A 27966-nucleotide genomic window follows, 5' to 3' on the forward strand; every position below is an offset into this window, starting at 1 on the left:
GTTTTTATGAAAGGTATGTTCAAGGACGCTGGATCCGGGGGCAGGGGGGCATCACATAAAATCATTTACCGTTGTGTGTGTCTGTTTTAAAATAGTGGGATGTGAAATGTTCTTCAGTAAATGATTGCCAGCAGCTACCTACTTAACATGTCTTTCCTGAATGTTTTATTCATATGCATATAATATTTAATGAGGTGCCTATAAAGTTTCATAGGCTCTCATATATAGTACTTTTATAAAATAAAAAGCATGTTAAATTTGCTGTTTATTTTTCCCCATTTGTGTAATTTTATTTGGATAATTAGAATAAACACAGCATAACCTATATCAAAAACAGTATGACTTTCCATTATTTAAGTTTTTTTTTTTTTGGGCCACATTTTAAAAATGGGTAAAATCGAGCCATTCTAAATATGTTGGTGATTGCTGAGTTCATTGTAAGATAAATTAGAAGAGTACTGTTTAAAGTCTAGTACTGAAATTTTATTTTATTTAGCATATTTTTATGGGCTGGACAACTTGCAATATGCTGAACCATCTATATACTGTTGTCTGCCAAGCATTTTACCCTCTTTTGGCAGGCAGCAAAACTGGGAGGTTTATCAAGCTAGTAGCGAATTGTGTTCATATTTCAAGATCACAAGTTGCATTGCCCATCAGAATTAACTAATGGACAAATTGAACAAACCATGTGTAAGAATGTTATTTAAAGAGACCATGTAGGGTATAGTTGTGAATGGTTGCCCAAATTTCTCTCTGTTTTCCTTCGCTCCTACTTGCTTACTGCATTTACTTTTACTTATTTTCTTTGCAGAGTTGAATATAACTTACAAATAATATGTCTCCTGAAGTTGCCTTAAACAGAATCTCTCCATCACTTTCTCCTTTGATCTCCAATGTGGTGAGAAATGGAAAAGTGGGATTGGATGCAACTAACTGTTTAAGGATTACTGATCTGAAATCTGGGTAAGCTGTCTTGTAATAAATTCAAATTATGTCCTTGTGATGTTATTCCTAGGGCTGATTTTCAAATTTCTTTAAACACTTTTAATGTTTCTCATTTATTTGGAAAAAAAAGAAGCTCTTACTGATCTATTTTTCATATTTGTAAAGATTTCCTGATTTGTGCAGAACACTTAAGAGGGAAATTAGTTTTCATCAATCATTCCAAGTATTTTATTTTCACAGGTGAGCCCAAAATGTTGAGCATATTGTCTCAGCATAATATTCTCATTTCTTACTAGGATAAAGTAGGAATTATTTTAGGTGACTAGTTGTTTTAATATTGGGTGAATATTCTCCCAGAGCTTTGTCTTCCTTCCTTCCTGAGCTCCTACTTATGTACACAACAAACCATCCTCCCATTTTTCTGCACAATAATAACCCTGTGAAATATATTGGGCTGAGAGAGAATGACAAGCCCATAGTTACCCAGTGAGCTTCCATGGCTGAGGGGAAGCTTGAATCTGATCTCCCTAGTGCTGATCCATTGCTTTATTCCATATATCACACTAAAATTGATTTGTGTAGACCTCTGCAGATGCTCTGATTCGGTCATATTCCACGTCGTATGTTACTTATGACTTATATTGTACTCTCACTCTGTGATTAGCATAGTTTTGAATATGCCTTATTTGAGTAAGAATTGATAAACTGAATAAAGTCTCATATGCTTGCTTTGGCATATAGCTAGAGCAAAATGGAGTCTATTCAGCCACAGTCATACCAGGCACAAAGAATGATGGGACTGAGTCCCAAAATTGAGATTATGTTCTTAGATACTCATGATCCATTTAATATATAATCTTGATGTTTTAATTAAATAATATTAGCATAGGAAGTAAAATTATTTCTTTTTAGATTCCATAAGGGTTTGTGGAGTATGGTTAATAGCACTTTTCAAAGAAAAAGTTGGGAGAGTTTCTATTGTTAGGTGCCTAAAAGTATGCCTGTGCTAATGGGTGTGCAGTATTACCTGTCATCTCAATTCTATAATTGGTGGAAAGGCTGAAGGCCATTTGGCAGTTACACGGTCAAGGGTTTGAAAAAATGGCGGAAAGGCACATGTGATGAATATTTCTTCCTGAATCAGTAGAGCACCTTTCAGCTATGGCTTCTGCTGGCTTCCCTTAGCTGTTTGTACAAAGGAGAAGAAACTGAATCATTAGGTGCCACTGACTAAAGGCCCACTGGGACTGAAAATTTCACATCTGCCTTTCTTCATCCAAAGTAGAGAAGACAAACGGTGGTAGTATTCTTGGTTTCGGTCATGGCTGAGACTTTTTTCCCCAAATATTTAGTTTTAATAAAGAAATACTCAAATATGAGTGGGATGGGATATGGAATGAATAAAGGCAGGTCTTCCCCTTCGTAATGGGATATCTTATGCTGCCTTTTCTGCATAGAAAAAGTGCCACATTTAGTCTCTTGACTCTCAATAGGATTGGGAAAGACCACAGTGTGTAATCTTAGCAATTTTCAGTCAATCTTGACAATAATAATTAAATGAATAGTCTGATTTGGTATAAGGCAGTTTCCTATAATCATTAACATTATTTTTCCACCTGATTAAAATTTGGAACATGAACGAGATGGTAGTTGTAACTTGGTTCACATGATTGGTGACTGTTGAACTGTCCATAAACTGTACAGTAATAATTGCTTCAGCTATAAAACTAAAGGACAACTAATAATAACTATGCCACTATCATGAAACAAATGCTATGAATAGTTTTTCTGCCAATACTTCTCTTTTATGATCTAATAGCTGCCATGTTTATGCTTTAAGCAATAAAGGAACAATGCTCACACAATATAATAAGCACATTTCCAACTTTAGCTTTAGCTCATGTAATTATAGTACAAGAAGAGGCTGCTTTTGATGAGAAACTTACAATTTGCTTATTATGTTAATTATGGGCACCAAGTTGGCTACTAATACTGCCCAGAGTCACCCATTGGGGGAGATGGGCAGCATACAAATTTGAAAGATAGATAGATAGATAGATAGATAGATAGATAGATAGATAGATAGATAGATAATACTCATAGTGTAAATAAGGAGCACAATATGTGGTAAAATTGATAAATTCATAAAAAGAACAAAAATTAAGTGTTAACTTAAAAATCAAAAAGTAGGCCAATATCCAGGAAAAATAAACATCTCAATATTAACATATAGGCAGGATTTCTAAAAATGAGCAAAGAAGGAACCTGGCATACATTTTAAATCTAGGTTCCATTATTGAAAGAGTACTTTTATGGATAATGACCTAGTATGGTTTATAACTGTAGTGGGACACTGAACAAGATCTCTTCTAGAGAATCTCTGCAGATAGAAGTATTTTTGTAGATATTTAAATTGCTTAGGACTTTAAAAGTAGAGACTCCCCACTTTGAACTGCCTTGGAAATGAACTTAAAACTAGCAAATAATATTGACAGGCTCCTGTCCTGGAAAACCATTGGTCCTTTTGTGGTAAATAAAGTATAAAAAATGTATAATACTTCCAGTACTCTTTGGATACTATCATAGCAAAAATATGCAAGAGACAATTTTATATGCTATATGATCAAGGAAGGCATAAATACTTTTATATATCATATACATCTTGGGATAAGAATGCTAAAATTACCTCATTATTATTATTATTTCCTTATTCTTGGCACCTTTTGTAGCTCCTTGCAGGTATTTTGGTAATTTTTCTGGGCTGGATCTTTTGTTGTTGTTCAGATAATAGCCATTTTTCAAATCTCCCGTGAAGCTTCCTTAAACAGAAATAATTGGGCAAAATGCAACTGTGTATCCTGTCAGCTTTCACTTTAGAGTAGTAAAATGTTTTAGAAAGCAGACTCTTAACAGCCTAGAAAAATACTTAGTGTTGCTTTTAAGATTGCTGCTATTATTAAATATCTCTTTTATTATAATGTCAGATATATCCTTTTCTCTTCAATTTTGAGTAGTAGATTAAAAAGAAATGCTATATTTGCAAAATCTGAAACATTTTTTGTATTCAAAAGTCTATTTGTATTCATGTAGACAGCCAGTTGGGTGTAGTGGTTAAGGTGTTGGGCTAGGAGTAGGAAACTCAGGTCCTCATCCTCCTTTAGACACAAAAGCCAGTTGAGCCAGTCACTCCCTCTCAGTCCTAATCCGTGTCAAGCTCTGTGACAAGCTATCTGAACAACAAAACCCCTTGCCACAACATGCATTGATAGCTTTCTCTGTGTTAACTAGGCAAGAACACACGGACCCTGCAACCAAGCGGTAGAAATACTAACAACAACTTGGATTTATGTCACATGGTCAAAACCATTTCTATTAAGTAAGAGTTTGGTTCCATGTTATGAAACTATTATGCAAGAAAAATGAAATATCATTAATAAGTAATCTTTATCATTGTTAGGATGAATGTTAGAATTCATCAGTGCATAGCCTAAAACAAAAAACATGATGTAAAATCTGATGTCTTTGTAAGTTTGAGTGCACAGTAGAAACAATTTTGTTGAGAAAAACCTAAATGTGAGATTTCCTATTTAATAGAGCAGTGTTAGTTTCTAGTACTGTAATTGTTTCCTGAAGTGGTAGGCAACTTACCCTTTGGTTTGGATTCTATATTCACTGCCAAGACTCCCCAGCCATTTAATAGCTTGGAAACATGCAGTGGCGGCATAGCACTAAGCAAGACATTGAGCATGATCAGAGGCTTCTGTTGCAGCATTCTGGCATTAATTTTAGGTCTTTCCTCTTAACAGTTCTCAAGAGAGAATCCTCAGAGTGGTCTCTTATAAAAATGAACTTTGTTCAGTAAGGGAAAAATAGTATATAGGATTGCAGCCTCAGTGACCAGTGGAAGGGCTTAGGCTAATCAAGACTAACTTAGATTATACTGAGGTTTCTTCTGCATAGTATAAAAGTAGAAAAATTGATGTGAGTACATTTTTAAAGGTTGCTACTAATAGAAGAATTAACTCTAAATCCTTAGGTTTCATATTTATATTCAGTAATGCTCTGACTTGGCCACTCCAAAAGGCGGATTTTGTTTTTCTGAAGCCATTCTGTTGTGGACTTGCTACAGGTCATTGTCCTGTTGCATCACCCAACTTCTACAGAGTTTCAGCTGACGTACAGGCATTCTCACATTATCCTGAAGAATTTTTTGATATACTTGGGAATTCATCTTCCCCTCAATGACTGCAAGCTGGCCAGGCCCTGATGCAACAAAGTAGGCCCAAATCATGATGTTTCCTCCACCATACTTTACGGTTGGGATGATGTTTTCATAATGATATGCAATGCTCTTTGTACGCCAGATGTAGTGCTGTGTGTTCTTTCCAAATAGTTCAATCTTTGTTTCATCAGTCCACAAAACATTTTGCCAATACCGCTGTGGAGTGTCAGTGTGCTCCTTCACAAACTTCAGGCGTGCAGCAATGTTCTTTGTAGTAAGCAGCAGCTTCCTTTGTGGTGTCCTGCCATAGACATCCTGCTTGTTCAATGTTTTACGTACCGTAGACTCATGAACACAGATGTTAACCAGTTCCAATGATGCCTTCAAATCTTTGGCTGTCACTCGGGGTTGTTTCTTTACCTCATTGATGAGTCTTCACTGTGCTCTTGGGGTCATTTTGACTGGGTGCCCACTTCTTGGTAGAGTAGCCACAGTCCCAAAGTGTCTCCATTTGTAGATCATTTGCCTAACTGGTGAATTTCTGAGGTCTTTGAAATCACTTTGTAACCCTTTCCAGCTTTATGTAATTCAACAATTCTTGATCGTAGATCCTCTGAAAGCTCTTTTTGGTAAGGTATGGCTCACATATGCATATTCTTATGCGGAGCAAACTCAAAAAGTTTGAGTGGTTTTTATCAATCAACGTAGCTCTAGTCCACACCTCCAAACTCATTTTCTTAACAAGACTCCAGGTATGCTAACACCTGACTCCAGTTAGCTTTTTTGAGATCAACTCAAGGGTTCACATACTTTTTCCACTAGCACTATGAGGTTTTTATGGTTGTTCTCAATAAAGACATGAAGGATCAGAATTGTTTTTGTGTTATTATTTTAGGCCCATTATATTTGTCAATACTCTTGACTTAGATGACGGTCAGATCACGTTTTATGACAAATTAATGCAGAACACCATGAAATTCCAAAAGGTTCACATACTTTTTCTTGCAACTCTAGGTGGTTCCCAAAAGACTACATGGACCAGTCACAGTGTATGTGCTACAAAAAATTAGAGTCTTTTATGTGATTAGCAAACATATCAAGTGATACAGATGGTTAACAGTTAAAACAATTTTTAATAAATCCAAATGAAAGCTTATTATCATCAATATTTTATCTGTAAAAGGTATTACTATTTACAGTAAAAATGTATGACAAAACTATACTTAAACTTCCAAGAAACTTTTTCTTGCCTGTTTTGTGAGTTAGTTCAAGCTCAAAGACAAAGCAAACCAGTGTACCAACTTTACAAAGTAATCAAACTCATTTGAGCCAGTGTATGTGCTGCTATTGTTGTAGGATCTAAAATAATAGAATAATAATGATGATAAACATAATAATAAATGAAAATATATGCATTGTTATAGAATTAAAAGAAATAAAATGCAGTAGTTTGCATATTTGCAATTTGTTGGGTTATGCAGAGCATTTGAAAGAGATGCTTTGTGAGGTTAATGAACAAAGCATTCTTCCTCGAGCATTAAAACAGCTGCATCCTCTGCGATGGTCAGCATGGGTTTTTCAAAGCCTATCTCTGTCTGTACACAATTGTGAGTGTGGTCCCACCAGAAATTTTGACCATGCATATACTACAGATGGGGAAACCTTTTGAAGCAGCTGTAATTGCAGCTGCTTGAGTACTTTTGAGGAGATGGGCTCATCCTGATTTATTTTGCTTTGCACAATCTGCCAATTTGTACTCCGCTTTTTCATCCCTAATGCTAACAGACCAAAACAAGTAGTAGATATATATAGTAGTAGAAAGTACTTAAAAACCCAGTAAAGTACATAACATACAGTAATTACTTTATGTAGCTAAAATATATGAGTAGCACCTATAATCATAAAAACTCAGTTTATTTTTTTTTAACTGTAGCTGCACATCATTAACTCTTGGGCCCAGCTGTGATCGATTTAAATTGCATATTCCATATGCTGGAGAAACACTAAAATGTAAGTACTTAATATCTTAAAATAATTGGTGGATCTTCATTGGCTCTTTGATTCTGTAGCTAAAACATAGGTCTTTTCTCCTTTTCTCATCTGTAGAACACATTTCTGCTTTTTCTCATCTGTAGAATACTTGCCTGATGTCTGTTTTATTTTCCCATCAAGTGAACATCTTTTTATTTACTTAATCTTTATTTTTTTAGTTGTAGTTGCTTATATTATTTTTTTCTTTTAACATTTGTATTCAAGTAGCGACCATTAATTAATTTATATTCACTGCATGCAAAGGTCAGGCCAGCTTTAGTGTAAGGCCAGGTAGACACTGGCCTGGGGTACCAATGCCATCTCTCCTTCCAAATCATTGTAAAAATGCAAATCTTTGGCGGGAGGTGGCACCATCAGTTAATGTGGCCTAGGGGTGCCATATACCCTTCAGCTGGCAACTCAATGCAGGAATCCCTTGTAGGAAGAAACCAACCTGGCTGTCAGAGAAAGGAAACTTTCTGGAGTTAAAAGAGATCAGCGCAGAAGTGGCCAAGTTTGTGATTATAGCAGATTATTCATTATGGTTAAAACAAAACAAACAGATAAAAGGATTGTGAAGAATTTTAAATGATTGTTATAAGCAGAGTGAACAGGCAGATAAACTGCAAATGTGTTATTGTAATCAAGCGCAGAGTGAGAAGGTTGAGTAAAGAATCCTGATTCCACATATATGTTGATGGGGTTTCAGTTGATAGTGGCTAATTAGGAAAGGGATTTTGAGGTTATGGCTCAATGAAAATATATCAAATGGTAGATTAGGACTGTTCACACAACTCATAGTTAGAATGTGACAGCAGCCAATTTAGACAGCTTTAAAAGGGGGATGAAGTAGGAAATGGAACAATTTAAGCTCCTGGGCTTCAGCGGCAATTTTATTGGGGACAGGAGATCAAATGAGGAAAGGAAGGAGCTCCAAGGCCTCTTTACCTGTTATCCATTTGAGAGAAATGGAAACTTATTTTTGCTCTTTCATTCTTACTACTAGTTCTGCTTTGCTGCAGCAGTAGCAATTGAGGATAAAAAAAAAATCTTCTGGACTTTCTGGCTTAGCCCTCTGCTAAGTTGTTAACATGTAATTTGTTTATATTTCATTTTACCTTAGCATATGATATGAATGCAGAAATGTATTCAGGAAGGCATGGTTAAGCAAGCCATAGCTTAGCATGATATATGAATCCAGTCTCTGCTTGAGTGAATGGTGTCTTTATGTGGGAGGAAATTGACTTGGAAACAGATTTTCCATGGTCCCAGACAAATTAGCCTTCATTCTAACTATTAGCTCAACAATTAAAGTTCTGCATTTGTATGCTGCTTCCTGCATAGTCTTTAGGCTCTCTCTGTTTCAGAAATAAGTCTTTGTGTGTTTATGTACATATGTAAGAACAGGACATGTGATACTGCTGTTAACTGCCCACTCCACTGCTACTCTGGAGCAGATTCTCTCGAGCCCCATTGCAGGCCCCTAAATTAAAGGAAATCATCATTATATTTGTTTTTATGACGATGTTTGTGTATGTTGTTTCCATTCCAGTGGCAATGTTTTTATACAGTGCCAAGTATCTTTGCTTCTGTGTAACAGTCATTTGATCAAAGTTCATCACTTGTATTCATAGACATGCATTAGCCTGATAACAAAACTAAGAAAATTTTATTAAGAGTGGAGGAGAAAACAAATGAATCCAGAGAATCACCCATAAACTACAATCATAACTCATTAGATCAGTGGTGGAGGCATCTAGTATAGCAGTGGTGGAAGCATCTAACATATGTGTGGCATGGTATCTTACATGCGTAGTAGAATTTGGTTTTGTGGATTATCACTTTTAGAGTTTGTTCTGCTGCTTACATCTGGTATATTATATTTTCTAGAGATTTTTGTAGTTAATTGTGCAAGTCAGATGTTTCATAAAGAAAATAAATTGAGAAATCAGTAAAATGGAAGTATGGTACACACACACACACACACACCAGACTGATGTTTGTAAAGGACCAAATGTGCTGAAGGAGTTAGTGTTCATGAATTATGCAAGATAGCTGGATACTGTAGGTAGTTTATCTAGAAAGAACCATTCATCCATCCAAGAAAATTTAATAAATGTTAACAAAACAAAGCTAAAAAGTCAAAGTAAGCCAGATCTATATTAATAGGAAAGGCATCCTGAAGATCAAGACGGCAACCGTGGGTGACTTCCTTGGGCCTCATATATGAACCATTTTTTATATCTAGTATTTACTTTATGAAAGACAGTTTAGCATCTTCCTGCTTCCCACTTACTGATAGGATCTGCTCTGGGCCAATTGGGCAACATTCTGGGGTATCAAATGTCTTGTATGGTATGAAATATTTTGTACCAAGAGATATAAAAGTGTATTATACTAATATAAATTGGTAAACTATACTTGCCACAGAATTTATTTCTGTTTTTATCTGTATTAATGTAGATATTGAGAATACATAAAAGGGAATATTGTCTAGTACTATGACCTAGATTTGGATATCTCAGTTCTTTAAACTCATTTATTTATGCTGCATTTTTATAATAGCTAAAAGTTTACCTCTTTTTAAAATCCAACTTTTTACAGTTCTATCAGATATAGCATGTACTATATAGCTTGTTGCCTATGTATTTAAATATTAGATACATAACATTTAAAAGTATGTTCTTGCAAATAACAGCTGAAACATTTAAATCTTATGTGAAAATATATTAGAATGTTTGATGTAAAACAAGCATTTTTTTTACAGTGGATGGCTAGCACAAGATCTTCAAATCTCTTGAGATTTCAGTGTTTTCATCTGAAATCTTGGAAGAAGAGAATCCCGAAAGCTTGGAAACCTTGCAAGATTCCATATCTTACTTTTTTTTTCTTCTGAAAAGATTACCAACCCTGTGCAATAGAAAGGAATTGAAAATGATTTAATGTTCCATTTTCATTATACAATTGCAAGTGAAATCAAGCACCCAAGAATTATTTGAATATTTTAATAATTTAACCCTAGTATGTAAAGCCATCCAGAGTTATTTGGTGATTGAGGTGACCTATAAATAAATGAATTAGTAAGCTTTTGAGGAACATGTTTTAGGACACGATTCTACTCCTATATTTCTATATTCTTTTGTGAATATATCTAAATGTTTTGAAAGGAACATAGTTCAGAGAAAGCAGATAGGATGAGCAGTGTACCTCATCTTTTCTACCTTCTATGGTGAACAACTTATTAAAGTTCTAAATTGCATTCCAATTTAAATCTCAAGGAATTTTTGATCAGATTGCTAGATGTGCATGAGTCACAAGGTGGCACAACAGTTGAGCTGGCAAGCTGCTATTCCAAAGGAGTTGGGCTGGCAAGGCAAGGCAATTCTTAAAACATACACACATACACATATATGAACTATGTTACAAACACAAGTCAAATCAAGCATGCAAGAACTATTTGAATATTTTAATAATTCTTGATATATTTAAAACTATAAAGGTAGTGAAACCTCAATTTCCAATTGAGGTGAAGGGATGTCTATAATTCCTATCTCTCTGTTAAATCAGAGTATATCATTTGCAGTGACATTGTTTTTAAAACAGATACATTGCAAATAATATGACCAAAACAAGTGTTTGGTTAATATAGGAGAAAGCAGAAACCATTGTTAATCCATATCATTGCCTGGGTGATATATTGGAAATTGCTGGCTAACTTACATCTCAGAATGAACTTAAAATGGAAAATTCTAATATTGGTGGCATAATTTGTGACATTCTTTAGAGCTATGGCTTTATGAATATATAAATCCATATTACATACACCAGAAAATGGTACATATGGCAACTTCTAGATAGAAACAATAGAGATTGAAAGCTGTGTGCATAGTATAGTTCCTAATTAATAGTGAAAAAGGCACTTAGAGAAAAATGTCTGTTAATCGGCAAAAAAGTTTCATAATGGCCATAGGTGAAACAGTCACTGAAAGAGAGCTGTATACAGGAACTTCAGACATCCTGTTTCTTGATGTATGGCTGTTATCTTGTAAAAACAAGTTTATTGAAGGAAGGCCACAAAAATGTTGCAATAAAAAAATGTGCCCATGGGTCTGAGAAGGAGGGCATGCTTCCTTTGTGGGTACTATTACATCCTCTTTATAAGAAAACAGTTTTTTTGTAGATTATCAATCATAACAGTTGTCATGCTGCAAATTCAGGTAAAGTATTTTGGTGCATTAATCATTGCCATTTTGAAGGCATAGCTGTACAGTCTTTTACTGATAATATTTAGAAATAGTCACTTGTTCCACTCTTTTAAAGTCCATGAGAGAACTAGATTCTCAATGGTTTGTTACAACAGAGTGCAACATTTACTGAAATTAATTACTAACTGGTAGGGCTGTGCATGTTTTGAAAATGATGTGGAAGAGGTCTTTTGGAAAGTAGCATCTCTTTAAAATAACCATATCTTTTTCAAGCTTCCACATGAACCTGAAAATTATATGGCTGCTTGCTTGTATTAAAGAGCCATTATACATGGCTATTTTAATGAGTTGACTCATTAAAGCAGCTATGTATTTTTTCAGAGTCATGTAGAAGCCCATAAAAAGATGTGACTGTTTAAAGAGATCCTGCATTTCCATTCCTGTCTGTTCTGAAGCACCTCTTCCAAATAATTTTTAAAGCAAGTATAGCATTTGCTTTTCTTTAAAAGGAAAGCGCCTGCCTATCTTGTGGGAGCAGTAGATGAAACATTATTATTATTATTTTTTGTAGTGAAGTTAGTATTTTTTTTCCAGAACATGAAGAAAGGGCTTAAAGAATGATCAAAGTGGGTGTTCTGCAAAGTTTTTACAATGCAAAACTGGTTACAGGCAAATCAGGAATGTGTGATGGGTTCTTTGAGTGTATAAAACCATTGTTTATATCAACCATGGTTCTTGAATAAGACATGATTGCCTAGCTCCTGCATAAACCATTATTTACAACCATAAAGACTAGATTTACATATTCTGCAAAGCCAAAATTTTAAAAAATGGCTTAGAACAATGCATTATTTCAGAACATAAGTAGTACAGTTTTACATTCTGGGCGAGCAGCTGTTTCCAAATAGATTTTCAAAGGCAGACCTTAATCTTGTGAATAAATAGGTGTTTCATGTTAAATTGAATCATAGTTTCATCAGGATAAACTTCATTTTTAAGAGTCCCTTAACATAATTGATTTTAAACAATTGAGGAATATCTTTATCTCCTAGGTTGAATGATGACTTTTTTTTTAAGGTGTTTAAATTTTATTCTTTTTCAAAGTGACTTGATTTGATCGATTTTGATTGATCCAAGATCTTCTTGGATCTTCCTTTTTTAGTATTGTTTTAAATTTTGGATGTATTGTGTGTTTTAGATATACTTATAGTTTTAATGTTTTCTGTAAGTTGCCCAGAGTCCCCTATTGTGGGGGAGATGGGTGGGGGAGAAATCCAATAAATAATAACAATAAATAATAATTTTAGCAGTAAAAGAACAAGCCACAACAAGCCTTAGGCATACCCGCTTCCCATTTTGTAGTCTGGCATAGTTGTGATAAGTTCAGAAGCTTTTGCCTGCTAGTTTATATTAGCCATAGTTTAACATTTGTCCAAACTGTGATTAATATTATTCATGGCTTCTTAAAACAAAGCAAGTACAGAAGCTGATACTGGAGAAGGGGAAAGCGCTCACCTTGGTAGTGTTATGTTCAAAGTCAGAGTTTGACTTTTTTCTGTGAGAATAGATAAATAATTTTTCTTACTTGTTTGCTTGTTTTAAGGGGATATAATTTTTAATGCTCACTATCCTGAGTTGCCGCCTGACTTTATCTTTGGAGAGGATGCTGAATTTTTACCTGATCCTTCTGCCTTGCATGTGAGTATGTTCTGCAGTCATTTATGCTTTACTTTTAAACTGTGCCCCTAAGCTCTAGTATAAGTGTGTCAACCTTAACTGCATGTATTTTGTTAGATGACATGTAAAGCTTACCTGTTCCATTAGGGATTTGGTGGGGGGAGTAAACTATTTACTGCTCAAATTTGTTGGTTAGATGTATTATGTATTTTAACTGTATTTTGCCATCTTACAAGTTGTTATTTAGTTGTTAATCATCCTGAGATTTTTGTTTTACTGGAAAATAAACAAGATTGGATACTCAAAAATTGTTGCTAACCTTAAAAGAGTTTTGTCTTTCATTATTACTATTCAGTGCATGAACATAAGCAGCTTTGGGCGGCTAACACAATACAAATATTGTGTACAATACAGTAACAGGATATGATAAATAACAGATATATAAAACAAAAGAAAAATAGCAACAGGGATAACCCAATCAACAAAAAATTCATTTAACTCACAGTTTCAAACCTCTCCCAACCCTATTCCCAAAAGAGAAGCCAGATCTTAAGGGCTTAGTAAGATCAGAAGGGTTGAGGCTAATCTAATCTCAGGAGGAATGGTTTCCAGAGAGCAGACTTAGCAGAAATAGCACACTTCCTGGGTCCTGCCAGATGACACTCCTTAATCGATCTTTAATTGTCTCTATGGGTAGAGACAATTGGAGAGAGGCAGTTCCTCAAGTAACCTGGCCTCATGCCATGAAGGGTGTGGAGCCAGGTTACTTGAATTGCTGGCAGCCAATGCAGCTCACAAAGCAAAGGTGTAACATGGGCATACTGAGGGATGCCCATAATTGCTCTTGCTGCTGCATTCTGGACCAATTGCAGCTTCTTCAAGGGCAGTTTCAGGTAGACCGTATTGTAGTAGTCTAGTTGGAAGATGACTAGTGATGGGTGACCGTGCACAGTGCCAGCTGATCCAGAAATGGGCACAATTGGTACACTGTGGAGTTATGCAAAAGCCCCCCTGGCCATGGCTGCCACCTGTTCCTCGAACAGGAGTCATGAGTCCAGGAAGACCCCCCCCAAATGTGCACCAATTCTGTCTAAGGCAGTGCAACCCCATCCAGAACTAAAGATAGATCATCACCAGATCCAGGAGGCCCTCAATTCAGAACCAGTCTGTCTTGCATAAGTTGAACTGAAGCCTGTTCTTTCCCATCCAGACCCCCATAGCCTCCAGACACTGAGAGAGAACCTCCACTGCATCACTTGGCTGGCTTGTGTCAGAGATATATGACTGGTTATCATCAGTATACTGATGATATCTCACCTTGTGCTATCAAATGACCTCACCCACGGGCTTCATGTGGATGTCAAAGAGGAGTGGAGGGAGTGTCGAACCCTAAGGAACCTCACAAAATGGGGTGTGGGCTCATCCTCTCCTCCCCTATCAATGGTGACTGAGGAAGAAAGGAGGAGAACCAGCACAAGATTGAAACTTGAAAGTCACTGAGAGATCAAGGAGAGCCAGTATGGATGTACTACTTCCATCCTGCTTCCACCAGAAATCATCCACAAGTTCGGTCAATGCTGTTCCAGTCCCATGCTAAGGCCTAAAACTCAACTGAAAGAGGTCCAAATAATTGGCATCCTCCAGGTCTCTCTGCAGCTGCACTTTGACTATTTCTCAACAACCTTCCCTAAAATGGGAAAGTTGAAGAGAGGATGAAAATTGTCCAAAAAGGTCAGGTCCAATTATGCTTTCTTGAGGATTATTTGTATTGGTGGTGACCTTGTTCACTGCAAAACTACTTGCTATGCAATAAGTACGCTTTCTAGAGTTGCTTTCATGCTGTTTCATATTGTATGTATATTCCATTAGCAAAAGTGTGTGATCAGAACTGCAGTCAGAAAGTGATCTGAAAGAGTTTCAGATTACCTTACCTGAATGTTCAGTTTAATTTTAAAAAGCGAGATCCTTAGCTCTTTCATTTTTGGAGATGTATATAAAACATACAAGTAATGTTTTTATTCAGTTGGTGACTATAAATTAAACCTGATCTTGTGTTTCTGGCTTTAGAATATTAGTGGATAATGAATGCATCGAATCAATATATTTGAGGGAACATTAGTCATAGTCATGAATTTGTATCTAACAAATGGAACTATGCTTCATTGCATGTTTTTAAAAAATGAATATTAAAACAATTTCTAAAATCTGTATACATGTGGTTCATGGTCATGAGATGCAATGTTTCATGTTTAAAAATTATTAGATATTGTTAAATTGTAATAATGAAAAATGAGAGGCAATGAGCAAATCAGCAAAGGCAGTCGTTTATCACTGCAGTTTAGTTAAGAGGCAATAATTCACTAGTCTTCTTCAATCACACTTTGCATACAAGATACAGTGGAACTTCGGTTCACGAACTTAATTTGTTCCGCGACTCTGGTCGCGACCCAAATTGGTCGCGACCCGAAGCAAATTTTCCCATAAGGTTCAATGTAATTACCATTAATCTGTTCTGGTGTGGAGGACAGGGAGGTGGCTATTGCTTGGAGGGAGAGTCCCCCTCCCTACGACCACGTGTCAGGGGCGGAAAATGGCCGCGGACCACGTGTCAGGGGCAGAAAAATGGCCGCGGACCACGTGTCGGGCGGAAAATGGCCGCGGACCATGTGTCACGGGCGGGAAAATGGCCGTGGACTGTGTCACGGGAGGGAAAATGGCTGCGGATCCTGTTCGTGACCCGATCCGGCGTTCGCGAATGGAGGCAAAATTTTGCGACCGGAGCTGTTCATGACCCGAATTGGTCGTGAACAGAAGCGTTCGTGACCCGAGGTGCCACTGTAATACTATTTCTATATATGCTTTCTGTAATTCGCAAACAATAATTGTGGTGCTCTGTTCTTTAGTTTCAAACCACTGGGGTGTACATTTTCAAGAGAGAAAGAAATGCTTGTAAATTTGGCTGATTAGTGGGTGTCATTTAAGAGTAATCTAATTTTCCATGCTGTTTCAACTTATAGTGTGTGTGTGGAACAGAAATAGTTCTTACACAAGAGCTCTTTAACTTTATCAGTGTGAATATGAATGTGTAGCAGTATAAATCAAAATATTACTCTGATTGAGACATTTTGTAATTGGAAAAGAATTGGGGGAATATTAATTATAAGAGATGACTTCCTTATGATCACTTTGAAAGTATGTTTATTCACAGGTGAATTTTCCCTTTAGTAGTGGTAACTTTTAGGTAAGCATACTTCGTTTTGGAAAAGTATGTATCAGATTATGAAAGGAGATACTGCAATACCAGCAAACGAGTGGTTCTATATAATTCATCAAGGTCATTTAATAGCCTATTTTTAATGCTGAAGAATGTACTCAGTTCTGTTTTCGCATGTTAATTGTGGGATTGTCAAAAGAGTTAGCCAGTATTGATTTCAAGTCATTATTTATTGATGAAGCTGCTTGCAAATAATATCTGTAGCTTTCATGCTTCATATTTTTAGGGGCATGTTGATCCTGTTTTGCTGTCCCACAGATGCCGATTAAATGGTCCCATAGTCACAGGAGATATTACGTTACTCTGATTTTCACTTTCACCAGCACTTCCTAATGTTGCCTCTTGCCCTGTAATGGAAACTGTCCTAACCTTTTGGAGCAGGGAGAAGAGGATTAATAGAAAATCATATTCTTTCTTTCAAAGGGAACATCTAGTCTGTGGAAATCTGCTCTCTGCAAATTTGCAGCCAACCCCTAAGGTGTTTTAAGTCTGTGCCTTAAAATGTGAATAAACCTTGAGACTTGTGCACTGGACACAGTGGAATAAAATGGGGATAAGTGAGTGTAGCTAAAAATGTTAGTGATGACTAAAGTTAATTTTTTGTTTTGTTTTTTGGTGTGTATTAGTGCTTCATAATATTAAAAAAAACAACTTTTATAGCCTAAGCCCTTAAATAAATTGCTTTTTATTTTTCTGGCATACTGAAGTTATATCTTTTTTGTGATCAGTGAAGATAAGCTCTACTTTAAATTTAATATTAGTCACTCTGAAGGGCTTGATATCTTGTATTTCTTGACATTTATTTTCCTTGACAATTACTGCACTTAATTCTTCCCCCTAAAAATATGAAAGTACACTAACTGAAGATCTTGCTGTTTTCTGTAGTGTAGCCAGGAAAAACAGTAGCAAGCTGTCTTCTTCAAAGTCACGTTTCTGGAAGATATTCCAGCAACCTGGATGCTTAAGCACATTCTTAAGAAAAACAAGCTCCATTTAATTAAGAAACTATTTGCTTATTCTCTTATTGACAAGTCTAAATTGCTTCTTATTCTGACTTTTCTTAGTTGTAGAAACTGGTCATATCACATGTGCAGTGTAAAAGTATAGAAATATTATCCTAATAGCTCAGAGTTAGGCTATAAGTGGTTGAATAAATAAAAGCATTTGAGCCAAAATTAAGATGAGTGTCCATGCACTAAATTTGGTTGTTTCAGGATTGCAACTGTACTGCATGTCACCTGTTGTAGTATTATGAAATAGGATAAAGTTCCCTCATGCTGATTTAAATTGTAGTAATCTTTACTAAGCTTCTCATTTTCTTTTCTTGCCATGAATAGTGGGGTTAAGAGGGGAAAAAGTACTTCTGTACATTCTGTTGTTCCCTAAAGTCTGTATATTGGATGGTTTGGAAATTCATATAAAGCGTGTGTTTAAAGTGGCTAATAAAACAACCTTTATACATGTAGTAAATTGGCTTTTCTGTTGTTTACCACTGGTCAATCCGTGCCTTTACTTATCAGAACAGGCAGGACTCTGATTTTCCCCCCAAATGGCATTTCCCCCCCTTTGAATAACCTTCCATGAGGTTTTAGGAAGGCATTTTAGTGTCAGACCTTTAATTTCTGATTTAGAACTTTTACACTTTTATACTAGGAGAACTGAAACACAGACAGATGCGAAGTGTAGCTCATTAGACAATTGTCCTATTAATAAAAAGTAAAGTATTGTAATAAATTACTTATATGCTGTATTAGTGTAGAATATATGGGATATCCAGAAACTGATCAGTAATTGGCTTCCATCCTGAAAGTCTGGAGTTAGCTCAAATATTTGCAATTTTATTTACCCCAAATAAAGCAAATAAAACTTAGTTATAAGCGGCATACAAGGCCATAAATGTGGCTGTTTTATAAACAGGAGTAGTACCAATGATGTGCAAGACTGTGTTTAGTGTATAGGCAAGGGCAACAGAATCTTACTTTTCACTTTGTTTCATGCTGTCTTATAATAACACTTTCAAAAGAGAGACCACTAACAACACATTCTAATTCAGAATGATGTGTTCCTCCTACTTCTTGTTCCTAATCAGTTTATTGGTCTTTATTATCCATTTACTTCCTTTATCCTCTACCAACCTGAGGAGAAATGGAGACAGTCTTACATTGTAAAACATTTCATAGCTAAACAATAGGTGCAGAATTTAAATGAAAATGTTATACAAATCAATAAAAAGCTGTTTCCTGCACTGTGTGATTCCTTGCTAAAATTTTGCCCAAATTGCAAATGTATTCCTTTCTTTCTTTAATATTAACTTACAAATTCAAATATACAGATTACTTCCTGGAAATGTACTCATTTGAAGGCATGTGGTAAAGACAAGAAAACTGTCTTCTATCATACTGCCCTGGAACATGCCAGGAAATAAGGTAGTCATCTGCAGGATGCTTCTGCTAGTGTGTATTGCCATATCCTTGTGGTGCCACACAGTCATTGATACCGTATTTCTCTGTGCTTAAGATCCGATAGTTATCTCTAGTACGAGTGTGTTTACTCATCTAGCTGGAATACCGACATTGGCACAACTATATCTTAATATTTACTTCTGCTACAGAATTGTAGTGTAAGTAATTAAGAATATGTATTTTAAGGGTGTGTTTAGAGAAATGAAATGTGGAAAGTATTTTATGGCTCACAGCATTGACATACTAGAGTAAGGTTTCTGTGCAGAGCTTTCAGAAAAATTATAAAGGTAATGTAAAACATTAAGAAAGCTGGGTCTAAGTAGCATACCTTCCTACTGCTCCAATAATAATATTCTAATAGTATTAAACAAGTAAAATATGTTAGTTAAAAACAATACTGGCATTTAAAGGGCTATTTAGCAAACACTCCTAGTATACAAGAACTTCAGCAGCTTTTGCCTCCTTAAATGCCAATTCTGAAATTAATAATTAAAACTTCAGAATAGAAATTTATTTTAAAATGTATGTACTGTATATACTTGTGAATAAGCCGAGAATTTTAGGTGCCAAAATACACCCCAAGAATTGGGTTCAGCTTATCCACTGATGGGCTTTTCCGTGAGTATATACACCAATACTTCTTTAAACTATCCATATATCCCATATATTCTCTCGTTTAAGCCCATCTGCAGATAAACTGACCCTCGAATTTTTAAACAAATAACATAAAAAATGGATAATCTGTGGATTATTCACAGATGAGCCAATTGTGGAAATTAAAACAAAACTTTTGAGGATGGGCTTATCCATGGGTGGCATATTTTTCATGGTATTTTGGTTAAAAATTCAAGGGTCAGCTTATCCATTGATAAGTATATTGCAATATATCTGCAAATATATGTGAGTATATACAGTAAAGTAACTCTGGAGAAGAAGTTTAAAAATTAATTCTAATCTATTGAAGGTTTTATGAATGTGCTAACCTAGTGTGAAGATATTAAAATTGCACTGGATAGTTTGCCACTTCTTAAAAAACTTTCTTTATGATTTTTCTGCTATGGCCTTTGTGCGGGTGTGCATGTTTTTGTTTTGTTTTTTTAATCTAGTTGGCTTTAGAATTAAATAGCTATTTAGTTAAAGATTTTTCATATCTGAAATTAATGTGTTAGGGTGGAAAAGTTAATAAAATTCAGTTTTGAGGCAACATTGTTCTACTTGTTGAAAAGAAGAAACATGTCATTTGAAAAGAACAAATGACACCATCTTCTAGTTGTTGTTTTTTGTTTTTGTTTATTTAACATTGTGTGACTGAAGTTCCTCAGGCTCAATGATGCTTGGAGAAAATTCTTTTATAGTACAGAGCAGTTAGTAAAATGTTAATAACATCTTTAGCAAAATATTAGTGATAAGCATAAGATGATGATGATGGAGGAGGAGAAGGAGAAGGAAAAGGAGAAGAAGAAGAATTAAATTTATCTCCACCCATCTCCCCCTAATGGGAGACTCTGGGTGGCTCACAACTCATTAAAACAATAAATAGATATACAATTACATAAAACCTAACCTGTACAAAACAATTACTAAAAAAAGAAAGTCCAAGAGGCCGATGGTTCAGAGCAGCAGACGCCAGGCCTCTAAGGGGCTAGCCATCCCCACACTTGATGTCTTCCCTCCCCACTCCAGGTCACATGGCAGAGCCAGGGAGAAAGGTTATTTCCATTTCTTATTGGAATATGGATTCAATCCATATAGGCTTGTTAAGCCTTCAGCTTTATGAAAGGGGTATTTACTTAAAACTTTATAAAAGAAATGGAATTACACATACCTTGATTGACTTTTAATTATATAGTACACAGTCTGTACTTCAGAAGGGTGGGAAACTTCCTGTTAAACTATTTTTGCAAGTCTAATAGATACTTGATAATGAGTTTAATCTTAATTCACTATGTATCAGAGGTCAAATTACTTGTACTCTCTTGGCTATTCAAGGTACAAATGCACAGACTCCATATTTAAGTCAACTGTGTCATGAAAGCATGTGCAAGGCTGGAATGCACAAGATTTTTCTAGGTAAAGGGACGCTCTTAGCCTTTGAGTGAAATGTTGGAGCCTACACTTCATAAAGGAATGGATTGAGGCAAAACAAAAACTTAATTTCATATGAATTCACTTACATTTAACGGCAAGTCACAATATACTTGCAGGGTTTTTTTCCCCTAGTCATGTATTAGAAAATCAATTTTCCATTCTGTTACAGTAAATATAAAAATAGTAAAAATAGCAACTTATTAACAAATTTTGGAAGTTTCAGATGGCTGGAAAAGCATTTATGGATGGTTTGAGATCTTAGGGACCTTAGATTGTTCACCTCTGAAAGAAGAATAAAAGAAGAATGAGAAATAAATGATAGCAAACAAGAGTCTATATAGTTATGGGTAGAGTTTGTTGACAGAGTGAAAAGTAGGAGCTGACAAAACAGTTGATAGAATTCAGCTAGAGTCAGTTGATAGGATCAAAAGAGACAACAGGAGGAGACAGAATGAGAGTTTATTTGGTTCGGGAGTTAGTAAAATAAAAGAACATAAGGTATTGGTGATGATTGAAAGGACTCTGTTTCAATCAAAACATTCTTGAGGTTGTCACAGGAAATTTCATATGTCTGATCTTTGTCAGAGCAATTACCTCACTGGCCTTTAGAGAAGGACATTCCTGACAGCTTTTACAGCTCAGTGGCTGGCCGAAGCAAGTAGCCCTCTTGACATCTCAGTTAGGAGTACTATAATATATAATATAATATATTACCTTACATTTTTGAGTCAAGATGTTATATTGAGGTTGATTCCCATCATTGGAGCACTCAACCTCAGTATGACACCTTGACTGTGTTATATAGGCTCCATACAGGCTCCATACAGGTAGTCTTTGGGTTATGATGGCAATTCTAACCAGAATTTCCATCATTAAGTGATGTGGTTGTAAAGCATGACATCACATGACTGCATCACTTAGCGACGGCAAGCTCAGCAGTCCTGGTTGCTATTATAACCCCAGGACCGCGTAGGTCTTGAATTGGGAAGAGGCAAGGAGTGTGAGGGGGTGCATGGGTGCCATGGGGTTTGGGTATTCCATGGGCAGGTACTACCAAGCATGGGGGTGCATGGGTGCCTCAAGGGGGTGGGGGATACCGCGAGCAGGTGCTTCTGAGTGTGGGCTGGCTGGGGGGGCTGTGGGCAGGCACTACTGAGCATGGGCGGGTGGTGGCTGCGGACAGGCACTACGGAGCATGGGGGGGTACTACAGAGTACTCCATAGCAAGGGTCCTCAGTAGCTATGTACTCCGTAGTGGGACTCCTCAGGAAAAAAAGCAGCAGGAGCAACTTATGGGAGTGACCTGCAACCTTACCTGCCGGCTTCCCCATTGATTTTGCTTGTGGGAAGCCAGCAGGGAAGATTGCAAATGGCGATCACAGCTCGCTGCAACATAATTGCAGTCACATGACTGTGGGGACACAACTGCCGCAACTTCACAGAGCAGTCATAATCCCCCTCGTTCAGCGCTGTCATAATTTTGAGTGGTTGCTGAACTAGTGGTGGTAACTTGAGGACTACCTGGATATAAAATTGATGCTCCATTGTACAAGTTTCCACTCCTTTGTGTCCCTTCCAAATCTATTCTAAAATGTCCTCCAGCCCTCTGGAACAGAATTGGAGCATGGAAGGTAGGGAAGAAGAATCTGATGAATTGATATATGCTGTTTTGTTAGGTGAATTATGTCACTGGGTATTAGTTTATCAGATGAGTGGATGATATAGTCCCTAAATAAATATATCTTCTATGTTCATGCCTAGGTCTAAGTCTAAGGTTTGCACGTTTTATTACACATGTTGGCTTTGAAGTAGAGAGACAGATCTATAAAAATAGTAGCCTTTTAAATATTATTGGATCATGGCAGCAGATTATGGGCTAGATAATCTGGATTTACTGGGTTAAATGGTCTATGTAGGACTGGGACCTGGTACAAAGAATAGGAAATCCATATATACGTCACAGTATATAGCCTTGTTTGTCTTGATGTTGCCCATATTTTCTCTCTTTATAATTTTCTTTCCCTCTGCCAAAATTTTGAGTAGATAAATATAAGGGTGGATTTTTACACTCGTAATCTAGCTAGTAACAGTTATGTAACCAAAGACGAGGTGAAGACCGCTTCGCCTTCTCTGAAGAGATTGCCATCCACTCCAGTACACTGAAAGCACAGGAGGAAGAAAGCCAAATCTCATGGCTTTGAATTTCTTATGTATAGGTTCTACTTCTAAAATGTGCTGGAATTGTTCTACTCTTAATCCAACCTTTTTTTCCTATTAAACCTGTTTAATTGATTGACTCAGTTGAGGGAATTGTTCTTTGGCTGATCTTCTCCAGTCCTGATTGCTGTTAGAGAGAGATCTAACAATACCTGGGAACCAAGATAGCATTTTGAATTGTATCTGGAAATCTATGGGAAGCCAACATAGCTCCCATAACAGTGACATTACATGGCTATAGTTACTGTCCTCTGCCAGCACATGGACTGCTGCATGTGTACCAGATATAAAACTTTCCCATAGTTTTCAAAGGCAACTTCATAAAAGTCTAGTGTAATGGTGATAAGAGCATGAATGACTGTTGTCAGAGCCTTCCCTGGATTCCAGGTAGGACCACAACCAGTGCACCAGCCAAACTAGGTAAACTCTGGCCATTGCATTACCTGCAAATCGAATAGGAGCTATGAGTCAAGTAGGACTGGAAGAATTACACTCCTCCATCCAGATCCCAACAAAAGTCATCCACCATTGCAACCAGTGCAGTTCTGCCTATGCCAAGGTCTGAACCATGAATGAAAGGGATTCAGATAATTCATTTCTACTCCACTCCATAACTGAACCACCATCTTCTCAACAGCCTTTCCTAAAAAGTGAGTTTGGAAACAGAATGGTAATTGTCCAGTATAGCTGGATCCAGGGAAGGCATCTGGAAGTCCTTGGTTTACAGTGGTAATTGGGACCAGAATTTCCATTGCTATGTGATGCGGTTGTAAAGTGTGATGTCACATGACTGCATTGCTTAGTGGCAGCAATCCCAGAAGTCCCTGTTGCTGTCATTAAGTGAGGATCACAGGTTGTTAAGCAAGAACCTCTTCGTGACTTCCTGGCGGTTTGCAACGTGCAAAGTCAATGGGGAAGCTAGCAGGAAGTCCCAAGTCTCAGGTGGCTTGCAAGCAGGCCAGCAGGTAGTTAAATGGCTGCTGCGGTGCAGCGCAACCTTGGCCAGGTGCAGGGTGGGTGCTCCAAAGGGTGAGAGGATGCGCAAATGTTATGAGCAATTTATTAATACTAAAGTGAATACTGAGAATTATTCTTTCATGAATTCAGTACTCTTCCATATACCAGTCTTTTTCTAATATGACATGAAAGACACTGAAGCAAATATACTCTTATTTCTTTTTAAAGTAAGTAGTGTAGTGCCCATTGGTTTAGCTAGGACTTGCTGGACGTAAAGTTTTTAAAAATATTAATTGATTAACCTCCCCCCCCCCCCCAAATTCTGTCATGATTGGTGGCAATCAAGTTCTGGCTTGGAAGTGTGCCCCTCTAAGTTATAAAAGTAAGCTTCAGTAGTAGAGAGTGTTCTAGGGAGATTCAGAGGAAGGAAACAACCTTGTCAGTTTTTCTTCTAGTCTAGCCCCCCCAGGTCTGCTGTTTTATAAAACCACCCACAGTTTGGTCCCAAAACTCCAAATATGTCAGCTGGTCCCAAAAGATTGTCTATACTTGCTTTATCTCTTAGACATCATAAGATATACTTTCCTGAATTACATCACTGCAAACATACCTTGTGTTATTCTTATTCATGAGGACAGCCTACAAAAATGGTTGTTTCTAACTTTCCATTAATAGATTTTGTTGTAGCAGGAATTTCACTTGATGAGTGGATGAGTTCTTTTAAATGTAGTGATCAAACCTGGTGTTGGATCAGCTGCCTTGAGCAATTGCTAATATCCTAATCCTCGAGGAGAACCGCTATCAATCCTGGCCCCAGTTTATTGAGAGAATTTGATGGCCTCTTAACAAACTGAAGCCCCAGGTTGAGGCACAAATCTCTGTCAGAGCAGTTAAGATACTGGGTGTGTCACTCCTTTTTTTTTTTTTCCCTGTTGTGCCCATCTGTCTTCACCAAAAGAGGAGGAAAATATTGCCTATGCTCAGTTTTTCGTTTGTTTTTTTTTTAACCTGGAGTACCACAACTGAGAGATCCATCAATTTCAGTGATAACCATTATATTGATTCTCTGGCTAATGAAAGAGCATGCAAGTTGGTCCATGGTCCAATTCAAAATCTCACTTTGGACAATGAAAATATAATTACACTTCATTATTCATGGGTTAACTTGTCTCTTAATTGAACAGAACTTGGCCTGCTGGAATCCTTCAAATCCTGAATGCCTTCTGCTTGTTGTAAAAGAACTTGTACAACAGTACCACCAGTTTCAATGCAGCAGATTACGTGAGAGCTCTCGGCTCATGTTTGAATATCAAACATTACTTGAAGAACCTCAGTATGGAGAGAACATGGAAATTTATGCTGGCAAAAAGAACAACTGGGTAAGTTGTTGCACTTAAACTGACAGAAAAGTACCACTGGAGATTCCTTTCCATAGTTACTATAGCCTGATTTGGAAAAGATCTTCGTCTTAAATGTGTACTTCTTAAAATAGTTGTCCTCAATTTACCTTCGTTGCTCTTCTCTCTTCTTGCTGTTTTTATTGCATTACCTTGCTTGAACTTGTTTTCTAGGTAAACAGCTATGTCTAACAGTTGTGTGGAATTGAGAATTATGAATGCGGTAAAGCACTGACTAAAATCTTCTCACCTGATCTTAACACTTAATAAATGGATTTATTCTAACTAAATAAATTCTGCGAGCTTAACTAAAATGTAAGAGTGAACAGCTGGAAGTGCCTATGTTGACTATGCCTCTTTCTCTTTCCTTCTGTTTCCAATAAAAGAGACAATTTAAAAAGTGGCAACACCTGCTATTGAGATGCTGCCCCCACTTTTTGTGGTAATTTGCAAGAAAGTTGTCTCTGAATGAGTTGCAGGTTGTGTAGTAACATGTGATCATATACCACTGAGAAATAGTATACAACATGTAAAAAATAAAATAATTGGATGTGGCTTTGGATATTTATTTATTTATTGTAGGCAGAAATTAAATCAGAATATAATCCTCTTTAGTTTCAGTAAGAAGCTAAAAACCAGAGGTTCTCAGACTCTGCGGTTCAGTAGCTCCTTAAAATGATACATTAATTTGTGATCTTCCCATGGATAAAATGATTTCATTAGGGTTAGGGTTGAGCAAGAAATAAATATACTACTTGTTTTTAATAATTAAATTTTGATCTATATATCCACTAAAACAATAATAAGGACTTGAGGCTATCAAATAAAAATTATTAGAAATAAACTATAAAATAATTAAATTTAAAATAATATTTTTAATGTAAGCTTGTGCACTTCTGGCATAATTCAGGGATGCACACAAAGCTGGAGCCCTGTCCAGTAGCACTCCCATTCTGCCTGGACAACTGCTCCTGGATTATCTGAGAGGAAAGCTCAGAGCATGGTCCAACAGAATTCTGGCTTTTCCTGTCCTGCACATGTAAGGGGGCAGTCCACAGATTAACATAAGAACTTTATATCTAAATAGAATTTTATTATTATTTAAAATTCAGCAGATCCAACCTCCCCACCCCCCTTCCTGGGCTTTCTTTTCCACCTTCCTTGGATCAGCCAACACCTGGCATGTCCAGGCAGTGGGAATTTGAGCATGAGTACGCGCGTGCGTGCACACACACACACACACACACACACACACACATGGCCATGAGACTCCCCTCAGCTTTGCAAACTAGTTTGAAAATCCCTGCCCTTGGTAGAGGGTGGGGTCTGGACTACCAGATGGTTGAGGTATTGTAAAGACTCATTGGGAGAACTAGGCAGAGGCAGCGATAAACAAAACCCTACTTTAAGCTGGAGCAACAGTGAAAGTATGAACGGGAAAAAAAGTGTGACTCCTGCCTAATTCACTAGAATATAAGAAGTATGGAGGGGAAACTCAGTCACGCTTTCAGTATTGTGTTACTATGGCCTATACATCAATAAAGTATAGTTCCAGTCAGATTTGTGGAGTCCATTTCCTGACTTGCCTAACTTGAAGGACGTACAGTCCTGTCTGGAGGATTCTTCTGTTGAATGGCCAAAGGTTATGAATTATATGAATTATAATATGCAACATCTGGAGTGACCAGGTTGGAAAAGATTTGGCTAAAAGCCTTTCCAAAAGAATATAGCATTAGAATTGCCTTTCTGTATAATAGAGCTGGTCACCCACTGTTGTTTCTTCACAATGTGTAATAATTTGAGATAAACTTCTGAATATGGTGATTCTTATACTGTAAAGTGATTAAAAAACTGATTCCTCATTAGTTAATCCTTTTAAAAAGTCTGTGTAAAATAATAGCCAATGGCACATGGGATGCATATTTAATTAGAGCAATTAAAAATAGTTGAAATATTGCAAGGTTTGCAAGGGGGTTCTTGCATTAAGTCTCATAAAATTTAAGGGGAATGCAAAATCTCGAAAGTTTTCAGTACAGTACTCACATATGAGATCTCAGGAGGTTTCAGGAATTAAATCTTGCAACATTAGATGCTATTTTGTTATTTTAAAAAAGGGTTTCTGTAGTTCTGACAAAACATGCAGAGTACTCAGCATCTAAAAGATGTGACTAGGACATGGGTTATAGTTGCCAAGCCGTCCTTTTCCAAGGGAAGATGCAACTGATAACACCTGCCAAAACTGGACACCCCCTCCCCAAGATCTGGATTCCATTTGTCCATTTGTCCAGTCCTGAGTTTAGGAGTTAACATGTAATGATCAGTATAATTGGAAGGTGGGAATGGCATAATTGGGATAATTATCTTACCATAACTGGATTGTAAGTTGTTTTGCTGTGGACACCTGGCTTGCTATGTGATTAGCTTTTCATAAACTACAAAACTCTAAAAATTCAGTCTGTTTCAACTCTGCCTCTCCAAATTGTTAGGA

General features: G+C 36.7%; 1 protein-coding gene across 3 annotated transcripts in view; it reads left to right on the forward strand.

Annotated features, from left to right (window-relative positions):
- BABAM2 (BRISC and BRCA1 A complex member 2) overlaps positions 1-27966 on the forward strand; it is a 154713-nt gene that overhangs the window by 1990 nt on the left and 124757 nt on the right. For all 3 annotated transcript variants that reach the window (XM_088145598.1, XM_007432912.3, XM_088145603.1), the window contains exons 2-5: positions 815-966; positions 7104-7180; positions 13010-13104; positions 25266-25460. In XM_088145598.1, the coding sequence (XP_088001724.1) occupies positions 839-966; positions 7104-7180; positions 13010-13104; positions 25266-25460 (495 nt within the window). In that variant the 5' untranslated portion in view covers positions 815-838. The remainder of the gene's footprint in view (positions 1-814; positions 967-7103; positions 7181-13009; positions 13105-25265; positions 25461-27966) is intronic.

The sequence above is a fragment of the Python bivittatus genome, unplaced genomic scaffold (genome assembly GCF_059951505.1).
Source record: "Python bivittatus isolate LINGU-HERP-01145 unplaced genomic scaffold, Pbiv_v1 ctg000020_np1212, whole genome shotgun sequence".
Classification (NCBI taxonomy): Eukaryota; Metazoa; Chordata; class Lepidosauria; order Squamata; family Pythonidae; genus Python; species Python bivittatus.